At 36.8% G+C, this 16,887-nt stretch overlaps 1 protein-coding gene across 1 annotated transcript; it reads right to left on the minus strand.

The window, feature by feature from the left end:
- Positions 1 to 340: 340 nt before the first annotated feature.
- On the minus strand, positions 341 to 8,708 carry LOC144977957 (uncharacterized). Its single transcript, XM_078923367.1, has 4 exons — positions 7,911 to 8,708; positions 7,060 to 7,238; positions 4,242 to 4,421; positions 341 to 458 (listed from the first exon to the last, which is right to left on the minus strand). The coding sequence occupies exons 1-4, from the start codon at positions 8,706 to 8,708 to the stop codon at positions 341 to 343; spliced, it is 1,275 nt and encodes a 424-aa protein (XP_078779493.1).
- Positions 8,709 to 16,887: the final 8,179 nt, after the last annotated feature.

A 16,887-nucleotide genomic window follows, 5' to 3' on the forward strand; every position in this document is an offset into this window, starting at 1 on the left:
ATACCCTTAGAAAAATGACATATATCAAAATAGCATTCCGTTATTTTTTTTTTAACTTTTCTGAGTACCTGTACCTTTTTCGACTCTGTTTTTCGTGCCTTTATAGTCGATTTTAAGAAGTTGGAAATAAATATTAATTATAAATAACATGTGAAATGAAATGTAAGCTTCAATTTGATATACGAAGACAGATATAAGAGACGTTTCGAGTTTCCCCTTTATCAACAAAGCAGGATGAATGAAACACGACAGACAAATGAGATAATGTGGTAGTGGCGTATTTGAATTCGTTGCAAAATGCTGCATTTTAAGACTCATAAGGAATGTAAAGACATTGAAATCAGGGGCTAACTACACATCTGTCATAACTGTGGCATCCTCTTGCTTCCTCAACGACACGACACTCGATAGTCTGTCGTATCGCAACAGTTACTGCTTCATCATCTTTAGTTTGGTTGCTGGCGATTTAATAATTCAAATAAATAATTGAGAATAATTGAGCTTTTATATAGCGCAATATCCACTAAACGTGCTCAAAGCGCTTTACAAGGGGTCCCTGGGCAACAGCAACATTTAACATGTAGGACGGGACATGACGCCTGTTAGGCGATATTACAGTTTTTTTCGGACAGAGACAACGCTGTTGACGGCCAGGTACTCATTTTACACCTGAGTACGGTGAGAGAATGTGAGAAAAGAGCCTTTTCCAAGGACTCAACTATGCGCCGAGCGAGGCTCGAACCCAGGACCTTCCGATCCGAAAGCGAGTGTCATACCACAAGACCACATAGCCGTACATTCAACCAATCTGTACTGAAACGCTTCCAACGGAAGGAATGCAGTGGGTAGAAAAACGCCAGAAGACAATGAAGATTTTTTTTAAAACCTTCGCCGCGATGGAGGCTCGAACCCACGACCTTACAGGTACGACAAATCCGCCTGGCCAGGGAGAGGGTAGCAATACCGTCAGAGATATTCTCCACAGTAGCACTACCAGCTCCCCGACCAGGGGGAGTTGCCGTACCAGTAAAGTCATGGGTTCGAGCCCCCAATCGCCGCGAATTTTTTAAATAGGGAATGAGATTAGCGGAAGAGTAGCGTCCCTTGATTGGACGTCACTGGGGGAGAAGTTATTTGTAAACAAACCACTACAAGCCAAGCGCTCCAAAAACAAAATTTATTATTCATATTTCTGTACAACGTGCATAACGTTGATTATGATACGCATTTTTGTACAGAAATATGAATAATAAATTTTGTATTTGGAGCGCTTAGCTTGTAGTTGGTTTGTTTACAAATAACTTCTTCACCGGTGAAGTCCAATCAAGGGACGCTAATCTTCCGCTAATCTCTTTCCCTTTACTCTATTGTCTTGTGGCACTTTTCTAATCACTTCATTCTTGGTTGTTATCAATAAATATTTTTTAAAAAAACAAATAATACCTTTATTCATCCCGTAGGGGAAATTTGTCTTTAGCGTCTATTCCAAGAAAAGACTGGGATAACCCAGGCGTCAGCCGCAGTGCAGCGCCGCAAATTAATTGAGCTTGGGCGAGGTGACTTGCTCAAGGCCATACAACGCAGCGGCGGGTGGTCGAACTCTGTACCTTTCAGGTACGAAGCAATGAGCGTACCGTTGAACCACGCAGCCCCTTAATTGCCTGCTCCACTCACTTTTCAGAATTCTTATTCCAATGAAATTCCAGGTTGCCGTTTAACTTTAATCGGTATTTAGGAGGAGAGTCAGAGATATTATAAAAATTTAAAAAATAATAAAATTGAGCTTTATATAGCGCAATATCCACTAAATGTGCTCAAAGCGCTTTACAATGGGTCCCTGGTCAACAGCAACATTTAACATGTAGGACGGGACATGCCGCCTGTTAGGTGATATTACAATTTTTCGAACAAAGACAACGCTGTTAACGGCCAGCTACTCATATTACACCTGAATACGCTGAGAGAATGTGAGTAAAGAGCCTTATCCAAGGACTCAACTATGCGCCGAGCTCGAGGCTCGAACCCAGGACCTTTCGATCCGAAAGCGAGTGTCATACCACGAGACCACATAGCCCCACAATCAGGGTTTCCACGGATGGAGACGTCCGATTGGCTTTGGCCCCCCACTCGTCATAGGTCCAGTCAGTGTCCTGACTCACTTCTCTCCATCTTCCAGATGTTGTCTTTTTCCTTGCTATCGACTTGGAGGGCCCGGATTTAATTCAGAAATTTTCCACGTTTATTTCCCTTGATTTCGAAGATAACGCGACCTGCTTCATCCTTTCTTTTAAAAATATAGCATTATGGAGAACATTGTGCTTATTTGAGTCAATAAAAAAAAATTGATACGGCGTACAACTCTACTGAAAGATTTGGAAATTAGAAATTATTTTTTACAGATAGATAAACAGATAACTTGATTTCCTTTTATAATTTAAAGTCAGTTTGAAAGTTCGTTGAGTCAAACAGATATCATAAAATATGTACCGACGACACTAACACTCTTACAAACAATCAATTTCGACACTGTAAACATTTGTCAGTTTGGCGGTTTTAAGCAAATCGTTGCATTCGAAATAATGTATTCACTTAATTACTTTAAGGATTTCAGATCTACACTAAGTTTTCAACAGTTTTGATCTATTTATGACATCAAGTATTATTATTGCCCATTGGATGCTTTCAATGTGATGGTTTCGGGTGGATAATACCCAGGTTTAACTTCTTTTATAATATTTTTTTAAAAATAATAATAATCTAAAAAATCGAAAATAGAACTTGCATTGAAGGTAAAATAAAGTTTTAGAAAGACCTTATTAAATGTTATGAACAGTCAAGTGGCTCCGTAGCGCAGTGGATAAGCTGTCAGACTCTAACATTGGAAGTACTGGGTTCAATCCCATTGTGGACATTTTTTAAAAAAAGATTACTTAATTGAGAAAGACATCATTTTTGTTGTTATAGTTACTAGACATATATTTAAAACCTTAAATTAATCTATTATTATTTTTTTTAAACACCGGTACCATACAATGTGTTATCGTCGTGCATTTATATGTAAATGTAGATTGTTATCATTTTATAATATTTTATCATTATCATCAGTTTATTCGTTTACCGCGTCTTTGTCATTTTATTGGGGGGTTTTTTCTTCTTCTTTTGTTGTTGTTTTTGTTTTTGTTTTTGTTGTTGTTTTTGTTGTTGTTTTTCAAAACCTACTGTCCCATCGTTGTTTATGTCTATTTACCTTATCTACGCCATTCACACTGCACATCTCTCATTCGTCCTTAGTGTCTTATTCGTCGCGTTTCGTTGATAAAGGGGAAATCAGAAACGTCCACAGTATGTCTTCGTCTATTAAATTTAGGCTTACAATTCAACACTTATCGTTAGTTTTTCCTTCGAGCTTCAAGCAGCAACGTTTTCATTAATCAACGGTGCGTTTTGTACACCTCCAGTGGAGGTGCATAAAAACGGTGCGTTTTTTTTTTTTTGTACACCTCCAACGGAGGTACATAAAAATGCCACCAAACATGATCACCAGAGTACTGTAATACTGTAAGGTAAGTTCTCGATCCCAGGATCGTCTTTCAACTCGGCTCACGTCTGCTACTTCAGGTTTATTTTCGCAGTTGATTTTCTTACCACAACCTGTTTTCACACACGGACAACTATATGTTGCCGTGTCACAGGACAGAGGCTATAGTTACTGGAACTTCATGTTGGGCCACACAGAAAAATCAACAGAGGATGTACCAAGTTACACAGACAACGTTTTTGACCAATCTGTCCTCATTAAATGATGGTGGTTACAATATCGAATGAAAACAGTTCTCTCCCCTTGAAATTGCGGGCTTTTTACTAGTAATAAAAAAAAGTTGTTTCCTCATTCAGTCCTAACAATCGTGGATTATTTCAGGGGATTTAATCAGAAATTCGTCGATTTGTGGTAGTTTTCCACGGTTTTTTCCCTTGGATTTCCAACCTTTAATTTGTGTCTAGCTCTCTCACTTAATTCATAACAATCTCGGGATTATTGATAATATGCGCTTAGCTAAGAAGATCACAACAAGAATAAAGAGAAGAGCCGCTTGAACTGCTCAAACCAAGCACCCGACGTCCTCAGCCGTATTTTTTCTCTCGAGCTTGGTATGGGTAGGTCTAGCGGTTCTTCTCTTCATTCTGAGTCTTTTGTCCGTGTCCGACGTCTTTATCCGGAAGACGGCAGGGGACGGCAGTGCCTGGTCGTCGGAGTCAGTCTCCGGTGTGGTTCAGCCCTTACAAGAGTTATACCGCTGAGTTTTGTCACTCCAATATAAGGATTCAGTGACATCATTTCAACCGATGGCGCAATAAATAAGAGCGTGCCCAAAAATCCACAATAAACATCTTGATCTGGATCTCGCGTTCGAGACCCCTTGCTAGCATATAGAAAAAATTGTAAAAAATTGAAGAATTCATGACCTAGGTGTGGTCCAGTCCCTTAAGGGCAAAAACAGTTAAAGACCAAAAGACCTGTTCAGGGGAAGTTTCTTCTCTGAAGAGTCTCTGTTTTACCTCAACCCGAGTTCCTTGTTACTCTATAATATAGTGACAAAAATCTCGGATAAAGCTATAACAGAATGTGAGTATGTATGTACGTAAGTAAGTATGGTTGAGGAAAAAAAGAAGGAGACAGAGGATAGATTACATTGACAATCTGAACAGATGGATTGGTAGAGGAGGAACAGGAATCGAGCTATTGAGAAGATCTGAGGACATATATGGTTGGAGGGACATGATCGCCGATGTCTGCAACAGGCCTGGCACTTGATGATGATGGTTGAGGGGAATTGTTGGGAATCACGTAGAGTGCTTGAGAGTTTCTTAGGAGCGAATTACTAATTATCCTCACCTCATTTAGACATTACTAACAGAATACCTCCCGCCCTGAAGAATCCATCAAAATCCAACGGATGGATGAAACAACGTTGTAGGAGGAAATAACCAAATGAGTTGAGGATAATGAATATGTATGTAATTATATATATATATATATATATATATATATATATATATATATATATAAATTGTCACTCACATTATATGGCCAAGACGTTCGTTTCTGTGGCTTTCGTCCACGTCTTCAGTCGGCATAACCGATTATATACATATAGTATTATATACATAATATATATATATATATATTATGTATATATATATATTATATATATATATATATATATATATATATATATATATATGATTCTGCATCCCGGTCTTTGACCAAATTTTGATCTCAAACCCCGTGGCTAAGAAAACGAAGCGCTACAAATTTGTAAAGAATAATTCCTTCACAGCCTTATAGACAATTAAATCACTCAATGCTCAAAACACAATTTCCAATATTATAATTTGACTTAAAATACGCCAATATGGCTCTGAATTGAATTATTAAACAATGTTATACACAATTATGATATTTATACATTTGTTACTTAAGACGACAATAGATAGTCTCAGAATGCTTCAATTCTTGTTTTTCAAGCCAATGATAAAGCAGATGGCATCGAATTTTCATCACATCAGAAATAAATAACGAGATAAATGAGTCAGACGTGAGTATCATTGAACATTGTAAGGGACGTGAAAAGCTTCGTTACGATAAACTGACCAGAAAGTATAAAAAAATAAAAATAAAATACAATTCCCTTTATTCATCCCAAAGGGGAAATTTGTCTTTAGGGTCTATTCCAAGGGAAGACTGGAATAACCCAGGCGTCAGCCGCAGTACAGCGACGCAAACTGAAGTAGGGCGAGGTGACTTGCTCAAGGCCACACAGTGCAGTGATTATTCGAACCCGGTACCTTTCGTACCGTTGAGCCACGCTTCTGCCAATCTTTAAAAGTCTTGATCTCAAATAAAAGAGGATTGTTTGTCTTCATAACAGAAGAAATAGGGACATGAAAATAAATATTGGTATGGCACCATTTTAAGTTGATATCGGTATCGTTCGAAAGTTGATATCGGTATCGCACAATGATATCGGTATCGTTCGAAAGTTGATATCGGTATCGCACAAATACAAGTTGATATCGGTATCGTTCGAATATAAGTTTGTAGTCGCATGTCTGGATCTTTTCTACCATATATATTTCGTATCCCAAAAGACCCGATAAAATATCTGTCTTGTTTTTAAACGAACTCTACATACAGAGGTGTCTTGAAGTTTTGGGCCGCTTTATAGTCAGTGCTTTGAGAGCAAATTCAAATAGTTTGATTTCAATGTAGTTTTACGTCCAATGTTAAACCAGGACAATCCAATCGAATCAAATCCAAAATAGTTGCAACTTCATGTGATGAGGATTGACGCAACTAGTTGTGGTGGGCTGGCATTGACGTCATATCTATCTATTGGGTTTAAACTGGTCGAGGTAACCATAGAATATTGTCGGGTTGTTGGTTGCTCTGGCATATTCAGGGGATGTTGTTCCATTCGCGAAGTTACTGGGGAAAGTTGGCTGTTTGTTTAATATATTGGATAGACAGACAAATTAGTAGATTTGATAGAAAAATAGATAGGTAAATATATATATATATATATATATATATATATATATATATATAGATAGATAGATAAATAGATAGATAGATAGATAAATAGATAGATAGATAGATAGATAGATAGATAGATAGATAGATAGATAGATAGATAGATAGATAGATAGATAGATAGATAGATAGATAGATAGATAGATAGATAGATAGATACATACATACATACATACATAAAATTCCACATAATATATTTGATGACCAGGGAATAGATGAACTGATAATAAATTACACATTTTAAAATATTTGCTAGCCAAAACAAAACTGGCATATCAAGAATTAGATTTTAATGATGTATATGTACAGTAAATACCGGTTAACCAAAAACTGGATATTTCGACTTTGTTTTCCTTCAAGCTTTTTTGTATCGTTACGGGTAAATAAATCACTTTACGGACTTCTTTGAGAAACAAGGAAAACAAAGAGATCGAAATTTAGAATTGTAATTGTAATAAACAAGAAACGTTGATGCCGAGTTGATTTGTTCTAGAGTGATAACTCCCACACCGATCAGAAATATTAAATTGTTTAATCGTTTACCGACATCCAGGTCGGGATAGGCGAGTCTGGATATAACGACACAGATATTGGGTACCATACAGGCCGTGTAGATGATGGAGATTAGAAGTACTTGTCTCAGAACCTGGAATTATAAAAGAGAAACAACAAACCATTTGAGAAACAGATTCAAATTGCAAGAGGATTCAATAGTCTGATGTCACGTCCGCCCAGCAACGAACAGATTGGTTCTAAACAAAGAAAAATCTATACTTTTTATTCTTCATGCTGGCTAGAACTTTTTCACATGTCATGTGATCAGAATGTATAAAAGTCAAAACATGATCAGATTCATAATTTTTCACTCCTCTGGATACGCTTTTATGCTCGTCCGAGTAGTATTTCATAAGGGCGCCCGCCATTGTTCCGATAGTTTAGAGCCAGTTACTAAGTTACTATGGGTCATTCCGAGGGAGGTGACGTCACGACTGTTGAAATCAATTAGGCTTTGACTTTTTATAAAGAACAATGTCTATCAACAAATGGGTTCAAGTCGATTTACAAGCAGTCTGCAAACCAGCAGTTTAACTTTTTCAAAGACTAACTATAATATAAACAACGATAATAATATTAATGATGATGATAATAATAATAATAATAATAATAATAATAATAATAATAATAATAATAATAATAATAATAATAATAATAATAATAATAATATTAATAATAATAATAATAATAATAATAATAATAATAATAATAATAATAATAATAATAATAATAATAATAATAATAATAATGACAACGACGTTACCTGTAACTCCTTGCCAGATAATTTGTCGTCATTTCCTTTCGTGACGTCACCACCTGCATCCTTTCCAGTCGTTGAAGTATTTCTGAATTTAACGGATTCTTTGAGGCTTCTGGCCATGATGACGATGCAAACTGCCACAATGATGGAGGACGTCATACTGAGACCGACAAAATGAAAAATGGCCGTAATATTCTTGACTTTATACCTCTTGTCTGACATCCACAACACAATACGAGTTCTATTTACAGAGGGATCGAATTTCCGTTGTGTTCCCATATTGGAAAACATCGGAGAGTAGGTAGCCAAAGCGACCAGGTTGAAAATAACTATTGCAATAATTGATTTAGTACTTGTGAAATAATCTTTGAATTTGAAGGGCACGGAGACACACATGCATCGCGCGATGGCGATATAAGTCGTTGACATGCAAGTTATTGGATAAAACATCAACCCCATCTGGGCAGCGAACATACCGACAACATACTTGGGTTGTATCGGTAAGTTCTGTAGAATTTGTCGATCTTCTAAATACTGTATGATATTCGAAATGCTTAGGACACATCCAAAAAAGGTGAATCCTAAATCAGAGACGGCGAGACCCAGGAGAGAGACGGTAACGCCGTCTTTTAGTCCCATGGAGATGAAAGTCCTGATATTTATAGCATTGGCGATCACGCCAAGTAAACAGATGGTGAACATGACATAAGCAGTGGCATAGTTGATGATGACAAAGTCTTCGTTACTGATATCTCCCCGTCTCGACGGGAATTTCTCTAAATGGCTTCCCGAAGAGTTCATTTTTATATTTTATTTTATTGTCTTTCAGATTAAATGAGGTCTCTGTCCAAAAACTGTTTCATCTATCTAATCTAAATAATAGCTATAAGCTGAATGATGGAAAGAAATACATGACAATTATAATATTTAAAGAATATACAACTATCAAGATAACTCACTACACATCGAGAGCAACTTTTGGTCAATGTTCGCCAGTTCGTCGGTCAAAACATTTAGTGACAGTGAATGACGTAATCAGTCGGATGGTGAAAAGGTTTGAACTGAGATATTGCCAAGTTTAGTTAGAAGCTCAATTTTTATCCAAAATGAGTTCTTGTCATAAATAATTAAATCAACCCTTTTCGTACATCTTCCGGAAATAATATCAAAGTTTAATTTCACTTCTAAATATTTTTTACAAAACTAGTCAAGTCAAAAAAGTATGTATTTGAGAAAAGTTGCTGGATACCTTTAATAATAATAACAATAATAATAATAATAATAATAATAATAATAATAATAATAATAATAATAATAATAATAATAATAATAATAATAATAATAATAATAATACACATTTATATAGCGCTCATTCTCGTGTAAACACAAGCTCTGGGCACTTTACAATATAAATATCAATTTTAAGTGAAAAAAATAATAACAACAATAATAATTCATAGCCAAATCAAGGATTCATATAGAGTCAAGAAAAACAAATACAGTAAAAATGTGTCTTGAGATTCTTTTTAAAAGTAGGTAAAGACTTGCACTCCCTCAGACCACGTGGTAGTTCATTCCAAATCTTGGGGCCGAAACAAGCAAACGATCTATCACCAAATTTTGTTCTTGATCTTTTTCCCGAAATTTAGGTTTGGTCATTACATGATCTTAAAGTGTAATTTTCAAATTTTCACATGACCACGTGATCTGTGAGATATGCCGGTGCTATACCAGCCAAACACTTATAAGACACGCTGCTTTGTAATATGTGCGCTTTTCAATGGGCAACCAGTGGAGAGATGCCAACAAAGGGGTTGCATGATTTAATTTTTTTTTTGCCAAAAACTAATCTTGCTGCACTGTTTTGCAGTAGTTGTAATTGTTTAATAGAAGCCTGAGGCAAGTTGACAAGCAGGGACAGGGGCGGTTGGTCACATTGTATTTAAGGCGGCACAAATCCGAAATACAGAATCAAATTTTATTGGTCTAGTTAATTTATCTTAATTTGACCTACTTTGTATGTGTGTGTGTATGTGTGTGTGGAGGGGGGTATTGCAATTGTTTGCATATGTGCGTGTATTTGTGTGTGCGTGTATGTGTGTGTGTGTGTGTGTGTTAGAATATTAACGAGACGTACTCACAAAAGAGCATCAATTATCTTGGACAAAACGTGTCTGTTAACTTTCACCTGTTCATTATAACGACTCACAGACGCAGCATGTCCTGTTTCCAACTGATTTCTTATATCTACAACGTTGAAAAGTTTATATTTAACAGCATCTGTGACATGGCGATTTGATTCAGAATGTTTCTTCAGTGCCTGAGGGATGTGCGAAATATCACTGAATCCTCCTGTTGTCCGTTATATCATACATCACCAAAAATCAAGCAATAAAAACAATGAAGCGTTTTACGGCTTTCACTGGCAGTAAGCCATTCAACATTTAAAAAATAATCATTATTAAATCGGCGCTGTCTCCTCGGTGTGTTAGAAACTAAGTTAAAATTCACTGGTTTGTGTGGACCTAAATCTTTCACCACTGTTTTCTCTTGAGGGGATAAGTGTCGGAATCGATCTTCAATTAAAAAATCAACATGATTCATGATTGGTTACAAATTACAGAAATAACTTTTTAAAATAAAATGATTCAAGATAAAAACAGGTAGGTTTCATAAACAATGACAACAGCGATAATACATTTTCTCTGAATACTAACGGTATGACACACAACTTTAGAATAATTGAATTTAAAAATTCACATTTAATTCCAAAAGCAAAGCACTTGTTAACTTCACACACAATCAGCGACATCTTTATGATTATACTATTATTAGACAATGCACACAATACAAGTTGAGTAGGGATCGTTGGGAGTGTGCGGGGATGAAGGACTCCGTGGGGTCAGGGATTTTTATTTATAGTACCATGGGGCTCTTCTCGGTGCATACTTTGTTTACTGTTCTTTTTGATATTTAGTATATATTTAAGCAAAACCAACAATGATAAAATATATATTTATTGCCATTCTCTTCATCCGTATATCTAAGTGAAGCAAAGCCTCTTCTTTCAGTGATAAAACTGATAGGGTTTTAATTTATCCCAAGTAGGACCTCAGGGCGTGCATCGCTAGATTGGCCGTCTTGGCCTAATTATTTTAGCAGTGAAAGACAATAGTTAGTTGGGGAGGGTGGGTGGAGGGAGATTGGGGAGTGGTAACTAACTTTCTTCAAGGTACAACAGAGTATAGGATAAGGACAGGACGGCCAAACGAATACTGGCTCATATAAACAAAAAAAACTTCCCCACCACACCACACCCTCCGCTCATTGTCACCCCGCGCAGGCAACGGGGGAAAGATGAAACGTGCCGATTTGACGCTACCTTCGTGGAGCGACGCACGAGTCATCAAATATTAAATTCAAAACAAAAAGCAGTATATGCTAAATTTTTAATTTTATCAAAATTTTAAAATTGAAGTTTTTTGTTTGGTTGACATGCTAATCTACGGAAAATATAGGGCGGCACAAAACAACTTCGCTCTATTGACCGACCGCCAGTGAGCAGGGAGTTACAATAATCTAGTTCGAAAAAATGAGGGAAACAACCAATGTTTTACATGTTCCAATTGCAATATACTGACGGATCGAACTGATTTTCTTCAAAGTATAAAGATTTACAGAGAGCAGAAATGTGAGCTGACATTCTCATTTCTGAATCAAAATAGACACCCAAATTTTTCACAGTCTTTGAAACTTTGATCTTTTCACCCCCAATCAACACCTCAAGACAATCATTCACCTTCAACTGCCCTCTATTTCCCACAATCATCACTTCTGTTTTTGACTCATTCATTTTCAACTTGTTTGCATCCATCCACTCTTTCACATCCGTCACACATTCTTCCACACGTTTCACAATATTTTCGAGATTTTTAGTTTTATCAATAGCATAAAGTTGCGTATCATCTGCATAGAGATGATAGCGCAGCCCATGACCAGTGATGACATTAGATAATGGAGAAGTATACAAAACAAAAAGAATTGGACCCAAAATAGAGCCTTGAGGAACACCAAAAGACAATGTATGTTGACGAGAAAGTTTATCTAAAATCATAACCCGTTGCTTTCTGCCATCTAAATAAGATTCAAACCACTGCAAGACAGTCCCAGACAAGCCAAAGGTTATATTAAGTCGTTTAATGAGAATACCGTGATCAATAGTATCAAACCCCGCCGAAAGGTCTAATAATGTCAGAAGAGAAACAGAGCCTTTATCTAAAAAATCAAGCAAATCACTCGCAACACAGCACAGAGCAGTTTCTGTGCTGTGGTAAGAACGATAAGCTGACTGAAATTTTTCCCATAGATCGTTTTCATGGAGATGTTGTGAAAGACGTATGAGTACAACTTTTTCAAGGATTTTAGAAAGAAATGGCAGATTTGAGACGGGACGGTAGTTGCTAAGGTCATTTACATCGAGATTTGGCTTTTTTATGAGAGGCTTCACAATTGCATGTTTATAGATATCTGGGACTTGTCCTGAGATAAGTGACTGATTTATAATATAAGTTATACAAGGTATCAATTCAGGAAGACATAATTTCAAAATATTAGTTGGTAAAGGATCTAAATCACATGACTTCGAGGAAGATGAAAAAATTATTTTAGAAATCTCTTCTTCAGTTGTTTCTTTAAAACAAGAGAATCCCCTTGATCCCGAAAAAGGGTGGAAATTTATATCTTCATTTTGCACGAGGTCCAAATTGTTCCGAATTTTCGATATTTTTCCCGAAAAGCAACTGAAAATGCATCCGGCTGCTTTTCTGCCGGGATATTAGTGGGTAGACACATGCCCTTTTCTTCCCCTAAAAGTTCCTTTGAAACAGAGAAAAATTCCTTAGTGTCCCTCACTGATGACAGTTTTGTGTTATAATAGTTTCTTAATAGTTTCTATAATAGTTACCTTTCCCATACATCTGATCATAACTTCATGAAAAATGACCCGATTTACTTCAAATAAAGATTAAAATGCTCTGGAGAGCATATTCTTTCAGAAAATGAAAAAAAAACATTGCAAATCCAAAATGTTCACCTTCCAACTGATTACGTCATACACTGACACTCATCACACAGCTGTAACAAAGAAAAGTAAGATGTTCTCAATTCAAAAACAAAAAATGGTGTCCGAGAGCGCCAATTAAACTAGTGCTTTTATGTAGCGCAATATCCACTAAATGTCTTCAAAGCGCTTTACAGAGGTCCCCTGATCAACAGCAACACGTAACATGTAGAACGAGACATGACGCCTGTTAGGCAATATTACATTATTTTCCGACTTTGATCTCATTGGTTGAACTTTTGTGGCCAAAGACTTGTCTTTTAACGTCAATTGTTGGTCAGTGTCAGTGTCAGGCTATAAGTTTACGAAGGCTACAATCTAACTCAGTATCGAATTATTGTTCGATTACATCCCTTGACACATTTGTGTAAGATATCTTTTTTTTTTAAATGAGCGTCTGACAACAACAAAAATTGCACTAAATTGAATGGACAGAGATTGCGCCAGGCCATATCAATTAGAATGCTTTTGTCGTTTATTGGAGAAGCTCTAAAATAATTTGCTCAACACTTCTAAAACAAACAAGCAAAAGAACTGAGCTTTTATATAGAGCAATATCCCCTAAACGTGCTCAAAGCGCTTTACAAAGGGTCCCTAGCCAATATCAGCATTTAACATGTAGAACAAGACATGACGCCTTTTAGGAGATATGTCAATTTTTCCGCCAGATACATTGCTGTTAACGACCAAGTACTCATTTTACACCTAAGTAAGTTGAAAGGACGTGAATAAATAGCCTTTTTCAAGGGCTCAACTATGCGCCGCTCAGAGCGTGACTCGAACCGTGGACCTTCCGATCTGAAGACAGATTATGTCATACCAATAGACCGCGGTGGGGGCGGCCTGAAGCCTGGGATAGTGAAAATACTCACGAAAGCGTGAAAATGGACGGAGAGGCTTCGGGTGGGAACAATACAGACAATACACTTTGTAATGTTTCCCATCCCAAGCCTCTTCATTTTCACTCTTTCAACGATTACTCCAACCAGTTTCATGCTATGTGCTCTAGTGGTATGACACTCGCTTTCGGATCGGAAGGTCCTGGGTTCGAGCCTCGCTCGACGCATAGTTGACGAGTCCTTGGAATAGGCTCTTTACTCACATTCTCTCACCGTACTCAAGTGTAAAATGAGTACCAACTGGCCGTTAACAGCGTTGTCTATGTCTGAAAAAAAATTATAAGATCATCTAACAGGCCTCATGTCTCGTTCTACATGCTACGCGTTGCTATTGGTCAGGGACCCTTTGTCAAGCGCTTTGAGCACGTTTAGTGGATATTGCGCTATATAAAGTTTGAATTTACTCTAAATAGTCATTGTGGTGAATGTTAGTCCAATCCTGTATTACGAATCTTACGCTGTAACCGTTATAAAAGGAGATGTGTATAGACGTCATGACACAAGGAGGAATTATGACACACGACTGTCATTGCAATGTTGTCGTTATATCCATATAATGACATTGTAATAACGACTATAATTGCAATGTTGTCGTTATATCCATATAATCACATCGTAATAATAATGATATAATGATACAATGATGTCATTTATCGAGTACACGCCCCACATTAGATGTTATCACGCCATTGCGAACCCATTCATATATATTATTTTAAATAATACTATAATATAGATTGGTGGCATTGTTATCTTGATATAACGTCACTGTTGTTATAGCGATGATTTATAACGACGCATTTTGTGAATGTTTCGAACTCAAAATTGCGACCGTTTAATGAAATAATAATCGTGACGCATGCTGTCAAAGCGGTAATATTTGTAGGTAAACCTATATGTCTAAAAATTGAATTTTTAAGCTTAAATTACGAAAATTTCTTTTGAGTAAACTGTGCGGCTATGTGGTGTTGTGGTATACCACTCGCTTTTGGATCGAAAGGTCCTGGGTTCGAGCCTCTCCTGCCGGGGAGATCGTGACTCTACCGTATGAGCTATCCACTCACTTTTCTGAAGAAGAAATTAAACCACAAGTTTCATTATGTTTTTTGGGTTGTTTTTTTTTTGTTTTGTTTTTGTTTTTGTTTTACTAAAAATTCGATTCCGAGCAGCCAGTTCATCCCGACATAATACCGAGTTCGAATTGTGGGTCACAAATGTTTTTAATTATGTGACCTGCCTTCTATTACGAAAAAATCGTAGAATGTTGGCTCCAGTTTCAAGACTCTGTGGGCGTCTCTAAGTCATTTTAAATCTTATGGAAAATAAAAATTGATGTCAACTTTTCTAATTTTATTGATTTTGACGCCTGGGTTATTCCCGTCTTCCCTTGGATTAGACACCAAAGACAAAGATCTCCTTGGGGATGAAGAAAGGGAATTTTATTACTTTATATTTTTTTATTATTATTGTTATAACCAAATATGCAAGGTACATAAAATAGATATTTGCAGACATCAAATTCGACTTGTACAAATTCGCACGTCTGATAAAGGGAATGAGATTAGCGTCCCTTGATTGGACGTCACCGGCGGAGAAGTTATTAGAGAGAGAACGTCATGTTGGCTGTGCGCATGCGTCTCTCGTCCTCACTTCCGGTGAAAATGGCATGAGACACTTCCTCCAGGCCCAGTTCTTTCATATCGTCCTTTACCTTATCCAACCATCTAGTCTTTGGGCGTCCCTTTTTCCTCTTTCCCGCTTATTGAAAGTCCAATACTTTCCTTCCCACGTACTCCCTCTCTCGTCTATTTACATGCCCGAACCATTTCAATTTATCTTCTCTCATTTTCCTTCAGCTTTGCGAAAATTCACGTATCATTCTCTATGTAAAGTGTCGTAGGCCGCGGTGTGGATTGTGTTTTAGGAGATACAGACAATTTACATGACATTTGGAATGTAAAAAGTCATAGGCGAGTGTGTGAATTGTGTTTTAGGAGATACAGACAATTTACATGACATTTGGAATGTAAAAAGTCACAGGCGAGTGTGTGAATTGTGTTTTAGGAGATACAGACAATTTACATGACATTTGGAATTTTGTGTTTTAGGAGATACAGACAATTTACATGACATTTGGAATGTAAAAAGTCATAGGCGAGTGTGTGAATTGTGTTTTAGGAGATACAGACAATTTACATGACATTTGGAATGTAAAAAGTTATAGGCCGCGGTGTGGATTGTGTTTTAGGAGATACAGACAATTTACATGACATTTGGAATGTAAAAAGTCATAGGCCGCGGCGTGGCTTGTGTTTTAGGAGATACAGACAATTTACATGACATTTGGAATGTAAAAAGTCATAGGCCGCGGTGTGGATTGTGTTTTAGGAGATACAGACAATTTACATGACATTTGGAATGTAAAAAGTCATAGACCGCGGTGTGGATTGTGTTTTAGGAGATACAGACAATTTACATGACATTTGGAATGTAAAAAGTCATAGGCGAGTGTGTGAATTGTGTTTTAGGAGATACAGACAATTTACATGACATTTGGAATGTAAAAAGTCATAGGCGAGTGTGTGAATTGTGTTTTAGGAGATACAGACAATTTACATGACATTTGGAATGTAAAAAGTCATAGGCGACTGTGTGAATTGTGTTTTAGGAGATACAGACAATTTACATGACATTTGGAATGTAGAAAGTCATAGGCGACTGTGTGAATTGTGTTTTAGGAGATACAGACAATTTACATGACATTTGGAATGTAAAAAGTCATAGGCCGCGGTGTGGATTGTGTTTCAGGAGATACAGACAATTTACATGACATTTGGAATGTAAAAAGTCATAGGCCGCGGTGTGGATTGTGTTTTAGGATACATGCACCATTCACATGACAGTCTGTGTCTATTTTACTTATGACGTCAGAACAAGTTCTAACAAACTGGTATCCTGACCA

Source organism: Berghia stephanieae, chromosome 8 (assembly GCF_034508935.2).
Source record: "Berghia stephanieae isolate SIO BIC M18660-M18661 chromosome 8, UCSD_Bste_1.3, whole genome shotgun sequence".
Lineage (NCBI taxonomy): Eukaryota > Metazoa > Mollusca > Gastropoda > Nudibranchia > Aeolidiidae > Berghia > Berghia stephanieae.

Coding starts and splice junctions, on each gene's coding strand:
- LOC144977957 (XM_078923367.1), bottom strand. CDS start 8,708: ATGAACTCTTCGGGAAGCCATTTAGAGAAATTCCCGTCGAGACGGGGA. Junction 7,239..7,910: donor TATCTGGCAAGGAGTTACAG/GTAACGTCGTTG, acceptor TTATAATTCCAG/GTTCTGAGACAAGTACTTCT. Junction 4,422..7,059: donor CAAATCAACTCGGCATCAAC/GTTTCTTGTTTA, acceptor TCTATATGCTAG/CAAGGGGTCTCGAACGCGAG.